This window comes from Poecilia latipinna, unplaced genomic scaffold, assembly GCF_001443285.1.
Source record: "Poecilia latipinna isolate Pla-1442-1.1 unplaced genomic scaffold, P_latipinna-1.0 Scaffold247, whole genome shotgun sequence".
NCBI classification, from domain to species: Eukaryota; Metazoa; Chordata; class Actinopteri; order Cyprinodontiformes; family Poeciliidae; genus Poecilia; species Poecilia latipinna.
Window position 1 is genome coordinate 397,307 of NW_015112863.1, and position 25,468 is coordinate 422,774.

General features: G+C 38.7%; 3 protein-coding genes across 4 annotated transcripts in view; all 3 read left to right on the forward strand.

Annotated features, from left to right (window-relative positions):
* The window catches only part of stub1 (STIP1 homology and U-Box containing protein 1), a 26,062-nt gene extending 12,789 nt beyond the window's left edge, over window positions 1-13,273 (forward strand). The window contains exons 3-10 of one of the 2 annotated variants that reach the window (XM_015032645.1): window positions 3,332-3,576; window positions 7,080-7,311; window positions 8,605-8,803; window positions 9,650-9,815; window positions 9,997-10,072; window positions 10,724-10,780; window positions 11,094-11,210; window positions 12,128-13,273. In XM_015032645.1, coding sequence (XP_014888131.1) covers window positions 7,198-7,311; window positions 8,605-8,803; window positions 9,650-9,815; window positions 9,997-10,072; window positions 10,724-10,780; window positions 11,094-11,210; window positions 12,128-12,253 — 855 coding nt within the window. In that variant the 5' untranslated portion in view covers window positions 3,332-3,576; window positions 7,080-7,197 and the 3' untranslated portion in view covers window positions 12,254-13,273. Of the gene's footprint in view, window positions 1-3,331; window positions 3,577-6,248; window positions 6,391-7,079; window positions 7,312-8,604; window positions 8,804-9,649; window positions 9,816-9,996; window positions 10,073-10,723; window positions 10,781-11,093; window positions 11,211-12,127 lie in introns of those variants that run through there. The other variant, XM_015032644.1, reaches the window with a different exon arrangement.
* Window positions 13,274-14,763: 1,490 nt separating this feature from the next.
* On the forward strand, window positions 14,764-17,847 carry LOC106947565 (pentraxin fusion protein-like). The gene is made up of 3 exons (XM_015032647.1): window positions 14,764-15,087; window positions 15,182-15,248; window positions 16,069-17,847. The coding sequence occupies exons 1-3, from the start codon at window positions 14,938-14,940 to the stop codon at window positions 16,677-16,679; spliced, it is 828 nt and encodes a 275-aa protein (XP_014888133.1). The 5' UTR covers window positions 14,764-14,937; the 3' UTR covers window positions 16,680-17,847.
* A 2,276-nt stretch (window positions 17,848-20,123) lies between these two features.
* LOC106947563 (pentraxin fusion protein-like) lies at window positions 20,124-23,209 on the forward strand. The gene is made up of 3 exons (XM_015032646.1): window positions 20,124-20,449; window positions 20,544-20,610; window positions 21,431-23,209. Exons 1-3 carry the CDS (start codon window positions 20,300-20,302, stop codon window positions 22,039-22,041), a joined length of 828 nt encoding a protein of 275 aa, XP_014888132.1. The 5' UTR covers window positions 20,124-20,299; the 3' UTR covers window positions 22,042-23,209.
* The last annotated feature ends 2,259 nt before the right edge of the window (window positions 23,210-25,468 follow it).

A 25,468-nucleotide genomic window follows, 5' to 3' on the forward strand; every position in this document is an offset into this window, starting at 1 on the left:
GGGAGATGGAGAGACAAAGATGGAAAGAGAGAGAGGGGAGATGGAGAGACAAAGACGAAAAGAGAGAGAGGGGAGATGGAGAGACAAAGACAGAAAGAGAGAGAGGGGAGATGGAGAGACAAAGACGGAAAGAGAGAGAGGGGAGATGGAGAGACAAAGACGAAAAGAGAGAGGAGAGATGGAGAGACAAAGACGGAAAGAGAGAGAGGGGAGATGGAGAGACAAAGACGAAAAGAGAGAGAGGGGAGATGGAGAGACAAAGATGGAAAGAGAGAGAGGGGAGATGGAGAGACAAAGACGGAAAGAGAGAGAGGGGAGATGGAGAGACAAAGACGGAAAGAGAGAGGGGAGATGGAGAGACGAAAAGACGAAAAGAGAGAGGGGAGATGGAGAGACAAAAAGACGAAAAGAGAGGGGGAGATGGAGGGATGAAGAGATGAAAATACAGAGATGGAGAGACAGAGACAGAAATGAGCAAACAAACGAAAACATCAGGTAGCTTTGGATTCAGCTGCTGCATGAGCTTTCTTGACAGCAGATTATTCAAAATTTGGTGTGGATGGTCTTCCATATAAAATCATTTACACACTTTTTATCAAATGAGGTTAAATTCAAACTGTAAATACAAGAACTGACTAAAACGGGATGGATGGATGGATGGATGGATGGATGTCAAAGTCAAGCTAGCATAACTGAGCTACTTTCCTGTTTCTTTTTGTTAAAAAGTTTTAAAACGTTTTTAGAAGCATCTCTTTTTATTTTACAAATCACAGTTTAAGAATTAGTGCGTTATGTTGCCAACTTGACAGCTAAAACCAATGATAGCCATCATTAGCTAGCAGCACGAGACGACACATTGCAGTGTGTCTACGGAGGTATATGGAGCTACATTGGGACAATAAAGTCTGCTTAAAAAAAAAAAACGAATCAGAAAAGTAGTTAATGGCTCAAATTTAGCTCCGTACAGGTCAGCACACCAGCAGATTATGGTCTATTAAGTTTTTTCCCCATGTTACAAAGAAAGTCACAGATTTTTATTTTCAGAAACCAACTGAACATCAAACTTAAGCAAAACTGAAACTTTCCTTAATCTGATTAAAAATAGCTTTAATATTTTCTCAGTGTTTCCATGGCAACCCGTTTCACGTTGGTGACGTTGTGAGGACGCATCCAGGTAATGTGACAGGTTAGAGTCCAGGAACATAAACAGTAATCACACACACACACACACGCACACACACACCGTGCACAGGCCCGCCCTGCAGCTCATTATGTCTGCGTTTCCTCCTCTGAATTGAGTTGTGGAGGGTTTGGGGGATGGAGCAGGGTGGAGTCTGGTGACCCTGAAGAGCGCGACCTCAGGCGACGTTTGAAGAGTTAAAGACGGGGGAGGGGGTATGGGGGTCGCTCAGAGCGGCAGGGGGCGGGGGCGGCAACACACAGGGAGGGAAAGTAACTTCTTGATGCCGCTTCAATTCCTCCCCTCTCCTCTGGAGATTTCTTTTGATTTTAGCAAAAAAATAAAACTTTAGACAGTTTCTCTTCGGTTTTTCTCACAATTTTTACTTTGATCTCAGAATTTGTACTTTTTTCCTCAAAATTCTGTCACTTTTCTAAGAATTCAAACTTTTTCCTAAAACTGACCAGATTCCTGAAATAAAGATTAAATATTTTTATTTCATTTTCATTATTTTATTATTAATGAATGTTGAGACGGACCCTGATGTAGCCGCCTGCTGTGTGTTTTCTGAGCATTAAAATCATTTTGGGGTGGGCTGAGCTCCCGTTTCGTCTGCTGAGCTCCTGAGTTTTGGGTTCCCTCCAGAACCTCTGGTCCGCAGTGACACGCCGGCCGGCCTGAGCAGCTGCCTCGCTCCGTTTCAGTCCAGCCGGGCGGCGGGGGGCGCCGCTCAGCTGTTTACCCCCCAGGGTGTGAAATATCTCTGGATCAACACAGCATGCTCCAAAACAAACTCCTGCATATCAGTTTACTCAAGACTTTGTTTGTTTGTTTGTAGATTCAGTGACTAGAAAAATGTCTACAATGGTTCTTTGTTTTTGGTAAATATTATCGATTTAATGAATATTAAATGCATTTATTAAAAATTGGTAGGTTTTTGTTTGGTTGATGCAAACTAAGAAAAAAAACTTTTGTTAAATATGTAAGAAACAAAATGTACGGAGTCTGGTTTGTGCCCAAAAATAAAATTAATCAATTAAGGATATAATTGATTAGGGCCACTGGAAAATAGAAATTCTGACTTTATTCTCAGAATCACCACTTTATTTTCAGAACTCTGATCTGCATTAAGATTAGGACTTTTTCTCAATTCTGATATTTTTTCTCAAAATTCTCAGAATAAAGTTGGAATTTATTTTTGTTGGCGCTGATCTTCTTCCGTATGAATAGATACATTAATAGAATGATATGTACATGTATTCATAGATGTATTTCTGCATTGTTCCCATGTGATTGATGAATCTGACTTCTTGAGAAATTGAGGCAGTTATTCAGATTTTTGCCGTTTCTAATGCGATAATTTAAAATTAAAAACGTTGATGGAAACGTGGCTAAAGTCAGGAAGAAGTTCTTCCCCAAATATTCAGGGCAATCCTGGAACAACTGCTGTTTGAAATTGGGCAAGAGGTACAATTGAATTGTTGAGATCAATTCATGTATTAGAATGTCCTAGTCAAAGTCCAGGCTGAATCCAACTGAGAACCAGTGGGAGAGCATGCCTAGGTGGGCCCCATATGGGGAAAAGGACAGACCAGATGGGTCCCATATGGGTTTGTCCGCGGGTTCCACGGTGGCCTCCCACATGGGCAAACCCATGTGGGGCCACCGTGGACAAACCCATATGGGGCCCATATGTCAGCCCTCCTTTCCCCCATATGGGGCCCACCTAGGCATGCTGGCAGGGAGAACTGGAAAAATGTCTCGTATTACGTTAAAAAATTCTGTCCTGATTACAAATTCATGCCACACTTTTCAGAACATTTTGTTCATTTCTACGTGCTGCTTTGTGTTGGTTTATTACCTCATGCATTGCAGTTTGGTTGTGATTTGACGGTTTGTGAAAACCTTTGATCACTAATAGTTTTTTCCAAAGCACTGTATATTTGATTATTCCCATTCAGAACCACTTGAACAAACTGCAACAAGTCTTTTAAACATTCCCTCTTTTCAAAATGAGCAAACAGTCCAGATAAAGGCCCGGCATTGTGGAGGCTCAGAGCTTTTGTGTTTCCCTTTTGAAGCTGAGCTTTCCCTCAGCGCTCAGGAAAACGTGTTCACCCCGTTTTCTTTTTCTTTTTTTCTCTGCTGAAGCATTTCTGGCACTTGGCAGCGTGAAGCTCTGCCAAATGGAAGAAAAAAACCCCGACAACACAGACGGAGAGAAAGAAAGAGCACCCTCAATCAGGAAGTGACAGCTTTTTAGCTGCGCCAAAGGAATCAGGCAACTTCCTGGTCAGGTTGCCATGGTTACTGGAAACTCGGCCAGCTGCCGCAGCCGTTAGCCGTTAGCGGCGACGGTTAAGACGGAAGAGTTAAAGACAGACTGACTTTTAAATGTAAGCAAAACGTCATTACTGTGTTTAATGTATGTTTCCGTTATGCTTAGAGTTTTTTTTACAACGGCGTATTGAGTTGTTTCTACTAGAAAATTTCGGAGATTAATGTCAAAATGTTGTCGTGTTCCCTTGATTGTAACATTTTCCTACAGAAATCGAAATGAAAATATGGGGATTTGTATGATATTTATATTTTGGTGTTTCTCCGTGACTCTGGTAAGTAAGCTTGAACACATGTTCAAAATGATGTTTGCGTCTGATACAGTAAAAAATAAAATCTATAATTAAGTGTAAGGAGTTTCATTCACAAAGAGGAAGTGACGTCATTGTGCTTACTGGTTGCTCCAGTGGCAAATCTTCCCGTGTATTTTTGCAATATTCTTATCAACTGACTTGAACTGTTTTTTTCTTCTTTTTTATTTAAAACTACTTTAAACTTAACAAAAAGACAATCAAAAAGTAATTTAAACAAAACATCGCTCCATGTGCTTCCCTGTCCCTGAGTGAATAAAAGCACTCCCGCAGCATTACTCTGCCACCACCGTCCTGGTGAGTTAATTTTTTTCCCAACACGTTTCAGTTTAATCTTTTTATTTTTTTTTTGTGGCTCATTTTGTCTGAATAACAGGATAATAATAACAGAATAACAGGAGCTTCATCATAACTATGCAGACCTTGTTAAAGGGTGTTGACCTTCCCTCAGTACCTACCTCGATTAAATCCATTAAACACTCAAATTTATCCAAGTTAGAAAATATGACTAAAATGATGATACATGGTCAAAAAAGTCTCTTGCCTATTAATTGTGCAGACATAGAAAAACTGTAAAACCGAGTCGAGTGAACAAGAGGTTTTTGTTTGCTGTATTGAAACTGAGACTGGGCTCCACTAATTTTATTTTGGGACACCAAAATAAAAGAGGCTGGATTTAAATGAGCCCTTTTCAGCTCTCTATTAACAAAAAAAAAAAAAAAATGCAACAACAACAAAAAAACATTAAAAAACTGCATCCTTTCTCTTACGCTTCACTGTTGTAGTTTTTGCTGCTCTGTCGTATAAAAATAAAATGGCTGAATCCTCAGAAAAATGAGTAAAAACTTAGTGGGTTTGAAAGCTTCTGAATGCACATAAGATTTTATGTTTCTCAAAATGTCTGGAAAGAGCTTTTTAAAATTCTGATTTTGTGAGCTGCATAGATAGTTTTCAATGTTTCCAGCAGTGAGTGAAGGTCTTTGTGTGGCTGTGGCTAACAGATTAGCTGTGTGTAAAGGTAAACACAGCTGGGGAACCCCCCGGTCCTCATTTATCTGGGTGTTTGCTCAGAGGATGCGCCCTAATCTTCCCACAGAGACGCGACTCTGTACACAACCACAGTCCTGCTAATTCCTCCATCGTTAAACTTGGAGGATCTTTGTGTCTACAAATCTCTCTGTGGGTGGCAGGACTCTGAGATAAACTCATTATCATATAATCGTAGCAAATTTTTAAAGAATCTGATGAACGATTTTCTTTCTGCTGAGAAATCAGGAATGTTTTTATTTTATTTTTTATTTTTAGGTGAAAGACATTGTCAACTCTGTCCTGTGTAGCTTATTGATTACTGTAAACTGTCCACTACTGGACGCTAAACCTGTTTCACAGCGCCATCTGCTGGTGATTACTTTGCATTCCTTTTTTATATTTGTGGTTAGGGGTTTTCTTTCCACTTATATCTGTTTTATTTAAATATATTTATTAAATGTATCTACACACTAAAATAATCAACCAAAAGACGTGTGAACAACATTCCTGGCTATCTACTATGGAGGTCCAAAACTGACATAATTAAAACTAAAAGTAGAAATATGTATTTTTTGTTTTTCCTTTGCTTATACATACATTGTTGTTAAAAATATATATGTTTTGTTTTTTCGATTTCTCTATACACACATTTTTGTTAAAATACATATATTTGCTTTTTCCTTTTTCTTACACATGCATTTTTGACCAAAAATATGTTTATGAAAAAGAGGAAAAAACAAGAAATGTATATTTGTTAATGACAATTCATGTGTAAGGAAAAGCAGAAATACATATTTCTGCTCTTATTTTTAATTATGTCTGTTTTGACCCTCCATATGCATAAGGAAAAAGTATGGCAGACCAAAACTGATTTAAAAATAAAAGTATTTTCCCCCTTTTTCCTATATATGAATTGTCAATAAAAAAAAATCTATAGAATTTTTGTATTTTCCTTTTCACATACATTGTCAACAATGTGTAGGTTGTGACAATGTATGTGAAAAAACACATTAATTGTGTTTTTTCACACAATGTATGAAAAAACACAATGTTTTTTTCATTGTGTCAATACACAAATGTATTTTGTCAATACATTTGTGTATTGACAAAAATGAGTGTATAAGAAAAAGGAAAAAACAAAAAATATATATTTCTGCTTTTATTTTTTAATATCAATTTTGGTCCTCCATATATAACATGGTAAAGCAGCGTACTTATTGATATATTGTTTGTTTTTTATTAGTAGTTTCTGGAAAAGAATGTATGTATCAAAATATGCAAGGACCCATAAAAGAATAAACTGACCTGTCCTTTATATATAAAATTAAAATATAAATTTCATGACGTTTTAAAACTTTAACCTATTTTTAAACTGCGCTTCTTCTCGGCTTCCGTTGACGTCGCCTTAAAACGTTTGACGTCAGTATAACAACAACCTGTCATGACAGCTCGAATGAAGAAATCTCCAGAACAATATTTTATATGAGCACTTATAAATCCACATCCACCTGAATGTGAGATTCACCCTAAAAGGTAAGGTTCCGACCCGATGGATTATCGGAACAAATCCGAACTTAAACGGACCAGAGCGGGTGTGGGCTAACTTAGCGTTAGCTTATGTCTGTTTTGAGGCTGCCTAGCGGCGTTGTGGTGAAAAACGCCTAAAAGCGAGGTTCTGGTACCGATTTTCTCGGATGGAGAGCGGTATAAGCTCATGACGTGGATCTTAAATGGTGAATTGTGTCAGTATAATCAGAACCGGAAGAGCTACCTGAAGCCGAACTCAGATTCTAACCGACATAGCCTAGCTAAGTTAGCTTAGCATCGGTGTGTTGTCTCCAGGTTAACTAAAGTTAGCGGCGTTGCCTCTATTCTGTATGTGATGACAACTTCAGCAGCTATAACATCCATGATAATAATGCGCAAATGAGTTATTGTTTGCAAATTTAACGCAATTTTAATGTTAATAAGACACATTGAAAGTGTTGGGGGGGGGGGGGGGGTTATGTTATCCAGATGGCTAGCTGCCCATTTAATCTAACTGATGCTCGTGTTGTGAACAGTTAATTCAGCTGCCTCGCCGTGTTGTCCATCAGTCTGCACAGTCAGCGAGTTAAAGTAACGCCGTGTGGGTGGCGTGGCATTGCGTGGCACCCAGAGACACGCATTGCAGGTGCGTTGCAGCGGATGCTAACCAGCATTGTGTCTTCATTGTCCCCCAGTCTGTGTGCGATCCAGGGCGGGCAGGACATTCCGACACCTGCCACCTAGCCAGCCGGAGAGACGGGGAACAGGATTGGGAAGCAGGGCGAGGCGGGCCCCGCGGAGCCGGTGGAGAAGATGGCCGGCAGCCCCGAGAAGAGCTCCACCGCGCAGGAGCTGAAGGAGCAGGGGAACCGGCTGTTCCTCTGCCGCAAATACCAGGAGGCTGCTTCATGTTACAGCAAAGCTATCGTGAGTCTGTTCCACCAAACACACATTTATGCAGATTTTTACATTTTTATCACAACAAAACCACAAAATCCGACGATGTTTATGTAATAAGCAGCAATAAGCAGAGTTGGGCAGTTAAATTTACTCAATTACATTTACTTGAGTAACCTTTGATAAAATATACTTTTAGAAGTATATTTACTACAATGTACTTTAAGTATTTTATTCTGAAGTATCTCTGCTCTTGAGTAAAATTGCTGTTTCTACCCACTGAAGGAAAAACAAACATATTTTTTTAAAAAAAACTTCGCCAGACACACACCTGCAGTTTTTATTAATGTTTCATAAGTTTTTTATTGAAAGAAACTTATTTGAAAACATTTTTTGTTTGATTTTGTTATTTCTTGTTACTTATATGAATTATTGTCATTTTGGTCCTTAAAATGCTAAAGTTTTCACTTAATTTTATATTTTGGTCCATCTGACTGAAGATGTCATTTTTAAATATTAAATGATTGATAATTGATCAGTTACTCAGTACTTGAGTTGAGTTTTTACTCTGATTTGAGTAAAAACATGTTGAAGTGGTGTTATTCTTGAGTATAATTCTTGGGTTCTCTACCAATAAGTAGGTTATTTTTGTGAAAATGAAGGGAAACAATATTCCTAACAGTCATTAGGCCTGAAACGATAACTATAAATGGTCCAGAATTTGTTGCCAGGACTACTGATGTTGTTTTGAGACCATTTTCAGTAATATAACGGTAATAAAGGCATAATGATCTCAAAGATCGTTTAACACTGGAAGGCATTTTAAATATTAAAAATAAACAAACAAAACTATAAATAAAGTGAATTATGAAGTCTCTGGAAACAAAATTGTCCTTCAAAATAAGAGCTGGTTGAGACCCAAACATCAGACTGGAGACTTTTTGGGAGAAAGAGAAAAATGATAAATCATGTAAATGGAAATTATTGAGCTCATTTGAATTATCCTGTGATTAATTGATTTATTGCAACAAGCCTGGTCTCAAAATGACAACACTGTCGTTTGTCACAATAATTGGTGACATGCAGAGTAGCACAGTTAATATATTTACAATATACTGTTCAGTCCTAATAATAACCTCTCATCATCACCACAGACTGTTTAGAATACCACGACTGATGGTGAAACTCTATGTAGCTGATGATGTCATCACAGTATTTACCAGAATGATGGTATCTGCATAACTTCCTCTTAGTGGGAATAGTTCAGTGATCTGTTGTGTTTCTGTAGCGTCCAGCTGAGTTTCTGTTTCCTTCAACCTGCAGAACCGTAATCCGTCGGTGGCGGTGTACTACACCAACCGGGCGCTCTGCCACGTGAAGCTGCAGCAGTACGACAAAGCTCTGGCAGACTGCAAGCACGCACTGGAGCTGGACAGTCAATCGGTCAAGGCTCACTTCTTCCTGGGCCAGTGTCACCTGGAGCTGGAGAACTACGACGAGGCCATCGGCAACCTGCAGAAAGGTCGGAGGAAACGCCGGAAATAAACCGCTTTTTAATGGGTTGCATAATTACCATCATCAGTTTCCTCTGTTGCAAACAAAACATTTTCACTTCCTGTCTCATTTCTGTTAGAGATCTGAGTGTTCTGCACTCAGAGGACCCAAAAACTACACTCAAGTCAGAGGAGAGCTTCTTGAGCATGTTTTTAGTCGGAAGTAAAAAAATAGCCGTCCAAGAAATTACTCAAGGAAGAGTAAAAAGCATTTGGTGGAAAGTCGACTCAAGAACTGAGTAACTGATGAAATGATCAAACATCCACCCGTTTTCTAACATCCTGGTCCCTCGTGGGGTCAGGAGGTGCTGGTGCCTCTCCTGTCCGGGTCACCTGGACCCGTCGCCAGTCTGACGCAGCAAATTATCAAACATTTAATATTTAAAAATTACGTCATCACACGGATCCAAATTATAAAGTGCTCTCCTTTAGTGAATGTTTGATCAAACTATGAAACTTGATACATTCTGGGCAGATAGTTACATATTTACGTACAAATTGTTTTCTTTTTGGTTTAATTGCTGCTCCATGTTCTTTCAGTACATGGTCTTAGTTTGAGTCTTCGCACAATTTTTGAATTGTTTCAGGCCTAATGTTCATGAAAAAAAAAAAATTGATCATTTATCAATATTTGGCTGATCACTGATTTATTCAGAGAAAAATCATCTGATTCGGTGCATCCAGCTGTAAATAAAACATGGCTGCTTGGGTTGATTAGGTTCCTGACTTATTTTTCTCACAGGCTTCCGGTTGAGCTGTTAGCTTTAGCATTCTGCCTGAACACATTTACTTCATCCTTTTGATGCCATGTGTAGCTTATAACCTGGCAAAAGAGCAGAGGCTGAATTTCGGAGACGACATCCCGAGCGCGCTTCGCATCGCCAAGAAGAAGCGCTGGAACAGCATCGAGGACAAACGCATCAACCAGGAGAACGAGCTTCACGCCTACCTGACCAAACTCATTCTGGCCGAGAAGGAGAGGTGAGGCTGGACACGCAGCAGAACGACACGCTTCACCTCCAGAGTAAAACCTGGAGACTCTGAGTTTAAACCTGGAGACTCTGAGTTTAAACCTGGAGACTCTGAGTTTAAACCTGGAGACTCTGAGTTTAAACCTGGAGACTCTGAGTTTAAACCTGGAGACTTTGTTGTGTTTTCACAGAGAACTTGAAGAATACAAAGAGAAACAGGATGACAATCAAAATGGAGGCGATGCTGGAAAAATTTCATCTAAACATGTGAGTTGTTTTGTTTATTTACTAGGACTGCTGCTGTATGGAGGACCAAAACTGACATAATTAAAAATAAAAGCAGAAATGCGTATGTTTTGTCTTTCCTTGCAGAAATATTTTTTAAAATGTGTTGAGTTCTGATGTCTGATTTCCTTCCTCCTGTTTTTATAATAAAGTGATTAATCGATTGCAAAGTTAGTTGATGATTATTTAAATAATCAATTAATCAGAATTAATTGTTTCAGCCCTACTGCTTTTATCCTTTAACTTACAGAAATAATGTTTAAAAATGCTGAGTATTGATGTCTGATTTTCTTCCTAATTCATCATAATGTGATTAATCAATTACTAAATTAGTAGATGATTATTTAAATTGATGAATTGTGGTTAATTGTTTCTGAATTATTTGTTATCCTTTAAAAATGGCAGAAATGTTTTAAATGCTTTTGATTATTGTCTGATTTTCTTCTTAATTTTGTCATAATGTGATTAATCAGTTATTAGACGAGTTGACAATTGTTGAAATAATTGATTAGTCATCGTTAATCGTTTCATCCCTGTTATTTATTTCTTCGTAACCTTTAAAAACAGCAGAAATGAAATATTTAAAATGCTGTTGAGTGTTAATGCCTGGTTTTATTTCGTCTTAATGTGAAGGAGAAGTATTTAATGGAGATGGAAGAGCTTTTCTCTCAGGTGGATGAGAAAAGAAAAGTGAGTATGGAGAATGATTTTCACTTCCTGTTGATCGTGTTCATTGATAACACAAACCTGTAACAGATTTAAGGGAACAGTTTTATAACCAGCATGACTTTATCCAGTAAACATTATGTGCTCTTTAGTTTTACTTTTAGCACCGATGGTTACCATGGAAACTATTTCACAGCACCGTCTGTCAGCAGACGGATGATGATCTGGATTTAATGAACCTAAACTCTGCAGAAGGAGCTTTTATCGTGTTCATATCGTCATCATTTTGAGCTGAACGTCACATTTATCCCCTCATGTTTTTCTCTCCGTCTTTCAGAAGCGAGAAATCCCAGATTACCTTTGTGGAAAGATCAGCTTTGAGCTGATGCGGGAGCCGTGCATCACACCCAGCGGCATCACCTACGACCGCAAAGACATCGAGGAGCATCTGCAGGTAGAAACGCCCGACGGAGGTTTCAGGACTTCCTCTAGCGAACGCTCCGTCGTCTGCAGCTACAGAAACGCTTCCTGCTGGGCCGAAGTTTGAATTTAGTTGGTTATCAGATGATTCTTACTGAGACTTTTGTTTACAGACCTAAAACCTTTTCCACTTTTGATATCTGAGGTTTAGTATCGGCTCGTACTAATCCGATACAGAAAAACTATTTTAGAATGCAGAATGTGGCATTTAATCCGATTAATCGTCAGAATAATCAGTTACTAAAATAATCATTAGTTGAAAGCTCAGCTCTAAGAATATTGTTTTTTAAGCAAATGGTCTTATAGTCCAGTTAACGATTAATCGATTTACTAAATTAGTTGACGATTATTTCAATAACTGATTAATCAGATTGTTTCAGCTGCTTACAGCAATAATTCAGCCAAATCTTACAAAAAATATATTTTGTATTTTAAGATAATAAAAATAGCCTTTTTAAGAGTTTTTATATTCTGGTTAGACATTAATCAATTACTAAATTAGACTATTACAATAATCGATGAAAAATATGCAGAATGTGGTATTTGATTCTGATTGTCAGAATAATTAACTAGTAAATAATCGTTAGCTGCAGGCGTAGAACTTTAGACAAATGGGCTTTAGTGACTAATTACTAAACTACTTTAGGGTTATTTAATGATTATCACGATTTATCAGAATAATTGATGATTAGTCAATTAAATTAAATAATTTAGTTTTAAGTGTTTTTTTTTTTTTAGCAATTAGCTTTTTTTCAAGCTCCAGTTATTGATTTTTGCATTACTAACAGAATTGATGACGACTTCTATAATCGATTAATCGTGATTAATCAATTCAGTTCTAAAAGGTTTCTGCCCCCAGATGTAATGGCGCTGTATTTTGTGGCTCTGCAGCGGGTGGGCCACTTCGACCCCGTGACCCGGAGCCCCCTGACCCAGGATCAGCTGATCCCCAACCTGGCCATGAAGGAAGTGATCGACGCCTTCATCCAGGAGAACGGTTGGGTGGAGGACTACTGAAGCGCCCGGCCCGTTTCCCCGTTCGGAGCCTGGACGACACAGACTGTGGAGAAGCAGAACAGCCTCACTGCGGACCACCAAACCGGAGAATCACTTCTTCTTCTTCTGCAGTAAATCTTCTCTCTCCGGCTCTGAGGCTCAGTGTTAGCCGCCGCTGCTCCCTTTAAGTTCACTCTCTTCCTCTTCCTCCTCCTCTTCGTCACGCTGTTTTTGGGTCTCAGATTGGGCGACCAGATGGCGCCCAGGTCTCTGTCGCCCTCCACCTTCTTTCTCTGAAAGCGCCGCAGTCCAGCGTTTCCACCGATTATAAACACGGAAGAAAGAATCAGACTTTTTGTGTCGGGATCCATAAAGACGTTGGAGTTTTATTTGATGTTTCATCCAAGTATATTTTATGTATTTTTTCATGAAAAACGGACCATCAGTCACTAAAATGCCAAAAAGCTGTTGACTCAAAGGAAAAGGGAGCAAGTACCCCTTTCTTCCTGCAGGTGGCGCCTCTTACACACCTGTCCCGTCACTTTACTGTAAACGTCAGTAGATTTAAGTAGATCTCTTCTCCTTTGCATATCAATCACACCCCGATGCAGACAATTAAGATAAGTTGAATGTATGGTTTCTATATTTCTTATTTTTTAATCAGAACAGTTTAAGGTTTCGGGAAAAACCTCAAACTGGGATCAGAAGATGAATTGCTGCATTAAAACAAAACATTTCCATGTTGCTGGATATGAAACGCCTAAATGTTTAAACCCGAGAGACTTTCAGCTGTTGCTGCGCTGTCTGTCTGTTTCTGGACGCGAGGAGGATCGCATCAAGCATGAAGTGCATTTCCTTGAACTAGGACAAATCTTTGCCCCGTCAGAAAGGACTTGAGGTTCAGATGGCCACTGCCCCAGCGTCCGCCACCTAAAATAAAAAATAAAAACATGCTGGAAGAGCTAGAACATCTTCATCCATACCTCAGTCCAAGTGTTTGCTTGCTGGATTTCCAGCATCCCTGTAATAAAACTGCAAACAGAAAATATTTTGGGTTTAGTTTCTGGTGTAAATGTCTTAGTAGACATAAAATACGACAAAACGTTTCAGCAACATATGAGAGCATTTGGTTAGTTAATATCGACAGAAATGTTAATTAAAATGTATCTGGCAGATTATTGTAATAAACCATTTTTTCATGTTATAAATGAAATAATCCAGTAGAACTATAAATATTTCAGTATTAAGGAATCATTGACTCAACTCTTCTTTCTTCTCAGTATGCTTGAAATGAGACAAAACTAACTTTTCAGGAAGAAATGACTTCTTGTTTTAAGTGAATAATTCCTTACTGAGATGAAATAGTTCCAGTTTTATTAGATTATTTCACTTATAGAAAAATATCTTGTTATAAGGGAAATAATCCACTAATGAAATTTGAGCTTTTTCATCAATATTAAAGAGTTTCTGACTCAAATCAAGCTCCTATATTTTGCTAAAAAGTTGCTTGTTTTGTCTTATTTTGTGACATTTGCAGCAGAAACTAAACTAAAAATGTTTAGATTTTGTGTTTTTGCAGTGAATAAAAGGAGTTTCCAGTCCAGTGCTTGGTAGTTTACAGCTGAATGTGTCTGGTGAGTTCGGCCCGTCGGTTTTTGTGCTGAGGTTCAGGCTTTGTACATAAGTTGCTGGTGTTGCTCAGATTTTAGTTCATGAAAAGTTAGGATTCTTTTCTTTGTCTGGAGAAATCCTAGAAATTAATAAACTGTATTAAATGTAGATATGTTGATAACATGAATGCCTGGCTCTGTTTTCATTTGAAATATTACCAAACGCGTTTCCTGTTTATCCACCTTTCTCTCCAGTCACGAGGCAAAATGGCAAAACTATAAACCAGTTACTCAGCAGGTCGTTGCTAGGCAACCACAGAGCAAGCCAGTTACTCTATTCCACCAGCCGAGCTCATTTCTGAGTTTTCAAACTCGGAAAACATCGTTTTCTAGAACATTTCTGAGTTTTTCCAGGCAAAATTTGAACTTTTCAAACAGAAATTTCCAGTTTTTTTTTTTTTTTTTTTAGAAAATGTCTGAGTTTTATTTTAGAGTTTTATTCTAGCAAATCTTCAACATTTCATACTCAGAAATTGTCTTGTTTTTTCTAGAAAATTTCTCAGATCTGAAATTTTGAGATCAATTTGATCTCAAAATATCAGATCTGATATTTTGATCTGATTTTAGATTAATCTAAAAAATCTGATTTTAGATTAATCTAAAATCAAAGTTTGATTTCTCAAACTTTGAAATTTCCAATATTTTTTGAGAAAATTTTAGATCAAGCTCAAAACTTGATTTTCTACTAGCAAATTTTCAACTTTTCAGTCTTGGAAATTTTCTAATTTTTTCTAGAACATTCCTCAGATTGATCTCAAAGTTTCTGAGTTTTATTCTAGCAAATTTTTGACTTTTCAGACTCAAACATTTCCATGTCTTCTAGAACATTTTTGAAATTAATCTAAAAAGTTCAGTTTTTTGGAGGAAATTTGCTCCTTTTTGTTTGGCCCTGATATGTTGTGGTAGGAATGCTAAAGCTAATGCTAATGCTAATGCGAGGCTCCAGGTGTTTTTCTAATCAAATCCCAGTCAGTCGACGAATGTATGGAGATATTTTGAAAACGGTTCCGTCTGAAGTCTCTGGTTCTGGGTGAAATGACCGCCGGTGACCCGGGCTCACACACCGGGTCCATTGTCATGGCGATGACATCATCACTCAGTACCAGCGGGGAAGAGCTCCGGTTCCCACTGCTGATGAGGGCAGCAGACCGAGCTGCTGGAGGACAAACGAACCGCTTCAAAATGGTAAAAACACATTTTTATTTTACTAAATTTGGGGGTTGTTTTTAATTTGTCCTAATTTGTTTATCTGATCTGGATGAGATGTGTGTGTTCACAGGGCGTCAACGCTGTAACCATGGTAACGGTTCTGCTCGTTTCTTGGACCCCTTCCTTCGCCACACAAGGTAGACACTTTGAAACTGGTTTTGGTAAAATGGTTCTTTAAGCTTTGGGTGATCAGATAAATCCAACATCCTTCAAATGAAATAATAAACATTAATGCATTAATGCTTTATTGAAGACGTTTAAACGGCAAAAACACTAAATCTGTGTGTCGTCTAGTTTCTAGTGAAAATGTCTTAATACACTTGAAATAAGAAAAAAACTAACTTTTTCCTGATGGAAAGGAGCTTCGTGTCTCACCGACATGAGATGGTGACAGTTTAAACTACGGAGGAGGATTAGGGTCAAAACAAAAATAATTGACTTTAAACTTAGATTTCAGTTTTTTCAGAAAATGCTGACTTTAATCAGAGATCAAAACTCTGAGATTAAAGTGGGATTAATCTCAACATTTGAGTTTTTTCTAGCATATTTTGGAATTTGTAAATGTAGAAGTTTTTTCCAGAAAAATTCTGATTAATCTCAAATTTTCAAATTTTATTTTTTTTTAGCAAACTTTCAACTTTTCAAGCTCAGAAATGTTTTCATAATTTACAGAAAAATTGAGATTCTGACTTTAATCTCAAAACCGACTGTAATCAAATCAAAAACTGACATTTTTTTCTCTGGGACTTTTCAAGTAAATATTAACAAATCAAACTTACAAATTTCCACTTTTCTGACTTTCGATCTGAAAAGAATAAAGTCCAAATTCTGAGATTAAAGTCAGAATTCATTTATTTTCAGTGGTGCTAATCCTCTTCTGTACTAATTCTGTAAAAATAAACCATATTTTTGTGAAGGTTTCCTCTAATGATGCTGTGTTCTGTTTGGTACCTGCAGTGGGCCTCAGCGAGAAGGTCCTGGTCTTCCCGTATGAGACGGACTTCAGCTTCGTGGCTCTGATCCCGCAGAAGGAGATGGCGCTGCGGGCCTTCACGCTCTGCATGCGGGTGGCCACCGAGCTGCCTGAGGAGCGCCAGATCATCCTGTTCGCCTACCGCACCGCCGACTACGACGAGCTCAACGTGTGGCGCGAGAAGGACGGCCGCGTCTCCTTCTACCTGAGCGGCGACGGCGTCTTCTTCCGCCTGCCGCCGCTCAGCACCTTCCGCACCAGCCTCTGCCTCACCTGGGAGTCGCGCTCCGGCCTGGCCGCCTTCTGGGCGGACGGCAGGCGCAGCACCTACCAGGTGTACAAACCGGGCCACAGCGTGAGGCCCAAGGGCACCGTGCTGCTGGGCCAGGACCCGGACAAACACCTGGGCGGCCTGGAGGCCACGCAGAGCTTCGTGGGCGAGATGACGGACGTCAACATGTGGGACTTTGTGCTTTCTCGGAGCATGATCCAGGCCTGGCACTACGGACACAAAGTCCCCAAGGGGAACATCTTCGACTGGGCCAGCTTGGAGTACGAGCTGAGCGGCAACGTGCTGGTGGTGGACGACGACTGACGCGATGCGGGGGACCCGGCGGGCCGAGGCCCGGCTGTGGAGGGCAGCGCCGCACTGCGGCTGCTGGCGCCGGCCCTGTGGTGGTACGCAGGAGGATCAGGGCCGGTCTGGGTGGAATGAAGACACACAGGGGGACATTTACACCAAAACTCAGCTTCAAAAGGCAAAAACTGACTTGGAAAACTCAGAAATTTTAAGATTAATCTAAAAAAAATGTTGCAGAAAAAACTTTCAAAAGTTTTAAAATTTGCGAGAAACCCCCCAGAAATTTGGGAATTAATCGCATCAGTTTTTCAGAAAAAACTTGAAAATTTCTCAGTTTGAAAAGTTAAAGGTGTGCTAGAAAAAAATCTGAATTTTTTTAGATTAATCTCAGAAATTTTATAGAAAACACACGGACACTTCTGAGTTTGAAAGTCAAAAATCTTCTAGAAGAATCTCAGAAATGTTTACAGTAATCCCAGAGTTTTTCTAGAAAAAAACAAGGCTGCCCTGAAATATTTAACATTTTCTACAGAAACAGAAAAACAGAAACATCTACCAAATTGCCACAAACGTTCTCAAATTTAAATTTTCATCTCTGCCTTTTAGTTTTTGTATTTCAGATTTTCTTCACTTGGTAACTTTGAGATTAACACAACATAACACTTTTAATCTTTACTTGAATATTCTGCTCCTTTAATCTCAGATTACTAATGATTGGAAAAGTCCTGAAACGTTTTAAACTCCATTAATGCTTCATTTGTTCAATGTTTACCAATTTCCTAATAACCTCTAAAGAGTCATTGATAGTAAAGGTCATTGTTAGCAAGCTAAATATTGAGCTAATTATTTAGCACCAAGCTAAATAATTATTAAACTATTTAATTTCTACTCCAGATCATATCAAACCAGAATGGGCCACTCCTTTCTCTAAAACAGCAGTGTTATCTAACCAAGTTTAATGGATGGATGTTTGGAGTTAGAATCACTCCAAGGGCCACAAATGGCCCCCGGGCCGCATGTTGAACAACCCCGCTTATATTCTGACTTTAATATTTGGCAGGTTAATAAACTGTGTCTCTGAGAGCTGCTGTACTAAATACCATCTGCTAAACATTAACTTAACTTTTCATTATTTTTTTTGAATCTGTAAAAGATAAAAATAAAATAATTTCTAAAACTTTGATTTTATTCAAAATGTTGTGTTTGTCACTGTGCTGTTGAGGCTGTCATACCAGAGGCATCCACAGGAGGGCACTCTGGACTCGGCCTCATAAAATGACCTTTCATCCAGTCTGCATGTGTAACAAAAACTGGCACCATGACTTAAAAAAGTGTTTTTATACAAACTGGAACGAATCTTTTCATTTTATGTATGCAAAGACATTAAAAAGTAGAATAACAAAAAAATGTTTAAAAATCTTTTTTACCTTTAAAGATAAAAAAAATGCTATTCAATAAAACAGTCCAGATGGAATTATACATTTGTTTTGATCAAACTGCCTCCTAATAAAATATGTATATATAATGTTAATATTAAATGTATGATGTGCTGCGCAGCATTGATTGTTGTTTACAGCAGGTCTGGTTCCAAACCGTCGCTGCCTTTGGTTTCTCCAGCTGATGTAAGAGCCTGAAATAAAACCTCATCATGTGGAGCCAACAACGTTCGTCATTAAATTAAATTAGTTCATCTTTGAACTCTACAAGCTGCTTTTTCATAAAAATCCCACAGTAAAATTCAAGCATCAAGGTAAGTTTTTCAAACTTTTCCAGAACCAATCTTTTAGATAATAAACTAAAACAAACAAAAAAAAAGATTATAATTTTTGACCGTTAATATCTTGTATTCTACAGCAGGTGAGCTAATGAACATATTTCTGAAATGTCACATTAGACACATCCAACCAAGAACAAAAAATGACAAAAAAGTAAAATATTTTTACTTTTATGTTTGTTTGTAGAAGCAGTTGTTTGTTTCAACTGTTTCTACAATCAATCATATTAAAAAAACAACAAACAGCATTTATATTAATGTTTTTTGGAGTCTGGACAATGAGCCGTTCAAAAACCTCCCAATGGTTGAGTCATGTTACACTTGCACAGCGCCGTTGCCTAGCAACCCCAGGCAAGCCCCGCCCGTTACCTAGCAACCCCAGCGGAATTCCAAAAACACAAAATCTTACAAAATATCTTTTTAGTTCAGTAGAAATATCGTAGCCTGCTGAAAACAAGACAAAACTGACTTAAAAGTAACTTTACAGCCAGATAGATATAGGAACTTGATTTAAGTTATTCATTTTTGAATATTGATCGAAAGTATTAAAAAATGGCAACATCTTATTTTATTGTAAATTTTCTGCCAGTGAAGCTGCTTTTTAATTTATATACACAAAACATTACAATTAGATCCTGTGACTTGCTGGCAAGTTCTATGTAAGTCAGTTTTGTTTTATTTCAGTTGTACAAATATATTTTCAACAGAAACTACTTGGTAAGATTTTCTGTTTTTACAGTGCATACATTTGTTTTTTGCAGCAGAGCATCTTTATAAATCCCACCAGTCAAGTTGAAGTGATTTATGTTCCAGTGACAATCGGTGCAGAAGGAAACAAACATTTCTAAGCGTATTGTACCAAACCCAGTCCTTGCAGAAATCAGGGCCCGTGGATCTGGTTTGGGGCCCGTGGGTCTGGTTTGGGGCCCGTGGATCTGGTTTGGGGCCCGTGGATCTGGTTTGGGGCCCGTGGGTCTGGTTTGGGGCCCGTGGATCTGGTTTGGGGCNCCTTTCTCTCCAGTCACGAGGCAAAATGGCAAAACTATAAACCAGTTACTCAGCAGGTCGTTGCTAGGCAACCACAGAGCAAGCCAGTTACTCTATTCCACCAGCCGAGCTCATTTCTGAGTTTTCAAACTCGGAAAACATCGTTTTCTAGAACATTTCTGAGTTTTTCCAGGCAAAATTTGAACTTTTCAAACAGAAATTTCCAGTTTTTTTTTTTTTTTTTTTAGAAAATGTCTGAGTTTTATTTTAGAGTTTTATTCTAGCAAATCTTCAACATTTCATACTCAGAAATTGTCTTGTTTTTTCTAGAAAATTTCTCAGATCTGAAATTTTGAGATCAATTTGATCTCAAAATATCAGATCTGATATTTTGATCTGATTTTAGATTAATCTAAAAAATCTGATTTTAGATTAATCTAAAATCAAAGTTTGATTTCTCAAACTTTGAAATTTCCAATATTTTTTGAGAAAATTTTAGATCAAGCTCAAAACTTGATTTTCTACTAGCAAATTTTCAACTTTTCAGTCTTGGAAATTTTCTAATTTTTTCTAGAACATTCCTCAGATTGATCTCAAAGTTTCTGAGTTTTATTCTAGCAAATTTTTGACTTTTCAGACTCAAACATTTCCATGTCTTCTAGAACATTTTTGAAATTAATCTAAAAAGTTCAGTTTTTTGGAGGAAATTTGCTCCTTTTTGTTTGGCCCTGATATGTTGTGGTAGGAATGCTAAAGCTAATGCTAATGCTAATGCGAGGCTCCAGGTGTTTTTCTAATCAAATCCCAGTCAGTCGACGAATGTATGGAGATATTTTGAAAACGGTTCCGTCTGAAGTCTCTGGTTCTGGGTGAAATGACCGCCGGTGACCCGGGCTCACACACCGGGTCCATTGTCATGGCGATGACATCATCACTCAGTACCAGCGGGGAAGAGCTCCGGTTCCCACTGCTGATGAGGGCAGCAGACCGAGCTGCTGGAGGACAAACGAACCGCTTCAAAATGGTAAAAACACATTTTTATTTTACTAAATTTGGGGGTTGTTTTTAATTTGTCCTAATTTGTTTATCTGATCTGGATGAGATGTGTGTGTTCACAGGGCGTCAACGCTGTAACCATGGTAACGGTTCTGCTCGTTTCTTGGACCCCTTCCTTCGCCACACAAGGTAGACACTTTGAAACTGGTTTTGGTAAAATGGTTCTTTAAGCTTTGGGTGATCAGATAAATCCAACATCCTTCAAATGAAATAATAAACATTAATGCATTAATGCTTTATTGAAGACGTTTAAACGGCAAAAACACTAAATCTGTGTGTCGTCTAGTTTCTAGTGAAAATGTCTTAATACACTTGAAATAAGAAAAAAACTAACTTTTTCCTGATGGAAAGGAGCTTCGTGTCTCACCGACATGAGATGGTGACAGTTTAAACTACGGAGGAGGATTAGGGTCAAAACAAAAATAATTGACTTTAAACTTAGATTTCAGTTTTTTCAGAAAATGCTGACTTTAATCAGAGATCAAAACTCTGAGATTAAAGTGGGATTAATCTCAACATTTGAGTTTTTTCTAGCATATTTTGGAATTTGTAAATGTAGAAGTTTTTTCCAGAAAAATTCTGATTAATCTCAAATTTTCAAATTTTATTTTTTTTTAGCAAACTTTCAACTTTTCAAGCTCAGAAATGTTTTCATAATTTACAGAAAAATTGAGATTCTGACTTTAATCTCAAAACCGACTGTAATCAAATCAAAAACTGACATTTTTTTCTCTGGGACTTTTCAAGTAAATATTAACAAATCAAACTTACAAATTTCCACTTTTCTGACTTTCGATCTGAAAAGAATAAAGTCCAAATTCTGAGATTAAAGTCAGAATTCATTTATTTTCAGTGGTGCTAATCCTCTTCTGTACTAATTCTGTAAAAATAAACCATATTTTTGTGAAGGTTTCCTCTAATGATGCTGTGTTCTGTTTGGTACCTGCAGTGGGCCTCAGCGAGAAGGTCCTGGTCTTCCCGTATGAGACGGACTTCAGCTTCGTGGCTCTGATCCCGCAGAAGGAGATGGCGCTGCGGGCCTTCACGCTCTGCATGCGGGTGGCCACCGAGCTGCCTGAGGAGCGCCAGATCATCCTGTTCGCCTACCGCACCGCCGACTACGACGAGCTCAACGTGTGGCGCGAGAAGGACGGCCGCGTCTCCTTCTACCTGAGCGGCGACGGCGTCTTCTTCCGCCTGCCGCCGCTCAGCACCTTCCGCACCAGCCTCTGCCTCACCTGGGAGTCGCGCTCCGGCCTGGCCGCCTTCTGGGCGGACGGCAGGCGCAGCACCTACCAGGTGTACAAACCGGGCCACAGCGTGAGGCCCAAGGGCACCGTGCTGCTGGGCCAGGACCCGGACAAACACCTGGGCGGCCTGGAGGCCACGCAGAGCTTCGTGGGCGAGATGACGGACGTCAACATGTGGGACTTTGTGCTTTCTCGGAGCATGATCCAGGCCTGGCACTACGGACACAAAGTCCCCAAGGGGAACATCTTCGACTGGGCCAGCTTGGAGTACGAGCTGAGCGGCAACGTGCTGGTGGTGGACGACGACTGACGCGATGCGGGGGACCCGGCGGGCCGAGGCCCGGCTGTGGAGGGCAGCGCCGCACTGCGGCTGCTGGCGCCGGCCCTGTGGTGGTACGCAGGAGGATCAGGGCCGGTCTGGGTGGAATGAAGACACACAGGGGGACATTTACACCAAAACTCAGCTTCAAAAGGCAAAAACTGACTTGGAAAACTCAGAAATTTTAAGATTAATCTAAAAAAAATGTTGCAGAAAAAACTTTCAAAAGTTTTAAAATTTGCGAGAAACCCCCCAGAAATTTGGGAATTAATCGCATCAGTTTTTCAGAAAAAACTTGAAAATTTCTCAGTTTGAAAAGTTAAAGGTGTGCTAGAAAAAAATCTGAATTTTTTTAGATTAATCTCAGAAATTTTATAGAAAACACACGGACACTTCTGAGTTTGAAAGTCAAAAATCTTCTAGAAGAATCTCAGAAATGTTTACAGTAATCCCAGAGTTTTTCTAGAAAAAAACAAGGCTGCCCTGAAATATTTAACATTTTCTACAGAAACAGAAAAACAGAAACATCTACCAAATTGCCACAAACGTTCTCAAATTTAAATTTTCATCTCTGCCTTTTAGTTTTTGTATTTCAGATTTTCTTCACTTGGTAACTTTGAGATTAACACAACATAACACTTTTAATCTTTACTTGAATATTCTGCTCCTTTAATCTCAGATTACTAATGATTGGAAAAGTCCTGAAACGTTTTAAACTCCATTAATGCTTCATTTGTTCAATGTTTACCAATTTCCTAATAACCTCTAAAGAGTCATTGATAGTAAAGGTCATTGTTAGCAAGCTAAATATTGAGCTAATTATTTAGCACCAAGCTAAATAATTATTAAACTATTTAATTTCTACTCCAGATCATATCAAACCAGAATGGGCCACTCCTTTCTCTAAAACAGCAGTGTTATCTAACCAAGTTTAATGGATGGATGTTTGGAGTTAGAATCACTCCAAGGGCCACAAATGGCCCCCGGGCCGCATGTTGAACAACCCCGCTTATATTCTGACTTTAATATTTGGCAGGTTAATAAACTGTGTCTCTGAGAGCTGCTGTACTAAATACCATCTGCTAAACATTAACTTAACTTTTCATTATTTTTTTTGAATCTGTAAAAGATAAAAATAAAATAATTTCTAAAACTTTGATTTTATTCAAAATGTTGTGTTTGTCACTGTGCTGTTGAGGCTGTCATACCAGAGGCATCCACAGGAGGGCACTCTGGACTCGGCCTCATAAAATGACCTTTCATCCAGTCTGCATGTGTAACAAAAACTGGCACCATGACTTAAAAAAGTGTTTTTATACAAACTGGAACGAATCTTTTCATTTTATGTATGCAAAGACATTAAAAAGTAGAATAACAAAAAAATGTTTAAAAATCTTTTTTACCTTTAAAGATAAAAAAAATGCTATTCAATAAAACAGTCCAGATGGAATTATACATTTGTTTTGATCAAACTGCCTCCTAATAAAATATGTATATATAATGTTAATATTAAATGTATGATGTGCTGCGCAGCATTGATTGTTGTTTACAGCAGGTCTGGTTCCAAACCGTCGCTGCCTTTGGTTTCTCCAGCTGATGTAAGAGCCTGAAATAAAACCTCATCATGTGGAGCCAACAACGTTCGTCATTAAATTAAATTAGTTCATCTTTGAACTCTACAAGCTGCTTTTTCATAAAAATCCCACAGTAAAATTCAAGCATCAAGGTAAGTTTTTCAAACTTTTCCAGAACCAATCTTTTAGATAATAAACTAAAACAAACAAAAAAAAAGATTATAATTTTTGACCGTTAATATCTTGTATTCTACAGCAGGTGAGCTAATGAACATATTTCTGAAATGTCACATTAGACACATCCAACCAAGAACAAAAAATGACAAAAAAGTAAAATATTTTTACTTTTATGTTTGTTTGTAGAAGCAGTTGTTTGTTTCAACTGTTTCTACAATCAATCATATTAAATAAACAACAAACAGCCATTAATTTCATGTTTTTTGGAGTCTGGACAATGAGCCGTTCAAAAACCTCCCAATGGTTGAGTCATGTTACACTTGCACAGCGCCGTTGCCTAGCAACCCCAGGCAAGCCCCGCCCGTTACCTAGCAACCCCAGCGGAATTCCAAAAACACAAAATCTTACAAAATATCTTTTTAGTTCAGTAGAAATATCGTAGCCTGCTGAAAACAAGACAAAACTGACTTAAAAGTAACTTTACAGCCAGATAGATATAGGAACTTGATTTAAGTTATTCATTTTTGAATATTGATCGAAAGTATTAAAAAATGGCAACATCTTATTTTATTGTAAATTTTCTGCCAGTGAAGCTGCTTTTTAATTTATATACACAAAACATTACAATTAGATCCTGTGACTTGCTGGCAAGTTCTATGTAAGTCAGTTTTGTTTTATTTCAGTTGTACAAATATATTTTCAACAGAAACTACTTGGTAAGATTTTCTGTTTTTACAGTGCATACATTTGTTTTTTGCAGCAGAGCATCTTTATAAATCCCACCAGTCAAGTTGAAGTGATTTATGTTCCAGTGACAATCGGTGCAGAAGGAAACAAACATTTCTAAGCGTATTGTACCAAACCCAGTCCTTGCAGAAATCAGGGCCCGTGGATCTGGTTTGGGGCCCGTGGGTCTGGTTTGGGGCCCGTGGATCTGGTTTGGGGCCCGTGGGTCTGGTTTGGGGCGGGTCAGAGCTTTCTCAGGGTCAGATCTCCTCGCTGTGTCTCATCCCGCCCGGCCTGCACCAGCCTGCTGACCTCCTTGCAGAGATGAGGAAGTTTTTCCAGCGCGGGTTTTCCTCCGGGGCGGGAAGTGCTGCTGTTCAGTGTTTACTCTGAGCGAATCAGCCGTCGGCTCTCTGGCTGCAGCTAAATAAGGAGAAGGCCGGGCCGACGAGCTCTGACTGCGGGTCAGCAGCCAAATGTTCCACCTTCTTGGATGTTGCAATGCATCAATCGCGCTGCCCACTCACTGTGTGGTAACACCTTTATGGACCATCTGCCCCATCTTCCCTCCTCAGCCCTCTGGTGCGCACGCAGTGACACACACAGAGCTTCATCTAACGTTTTCACATCTCTGCCCAAAAGCAGCAATAATCCCCGCTGAAACAATTTATTCTATGAATTCAATTTCAAATCTGTGACTGCATATTAATGCCATTCTAGACTGAAAAGGAGGAAATTTCTGCCAAAAAACTGGAAAAAATGAACATTTCTGAGTTTCAAAAGTAAGATATTTGCTAGAAAAACTGAAATCAATCGCAGAAATGTTTTACAAAAAAACAGAAACTTTGCAAAGAAAAGTTGAAAATTTGCTAAACATAAAACAAAAAAATTCAATGAAAACATGGAAATTTCTGAGTTTGAAAGTCAGAAATTTCGTCTCC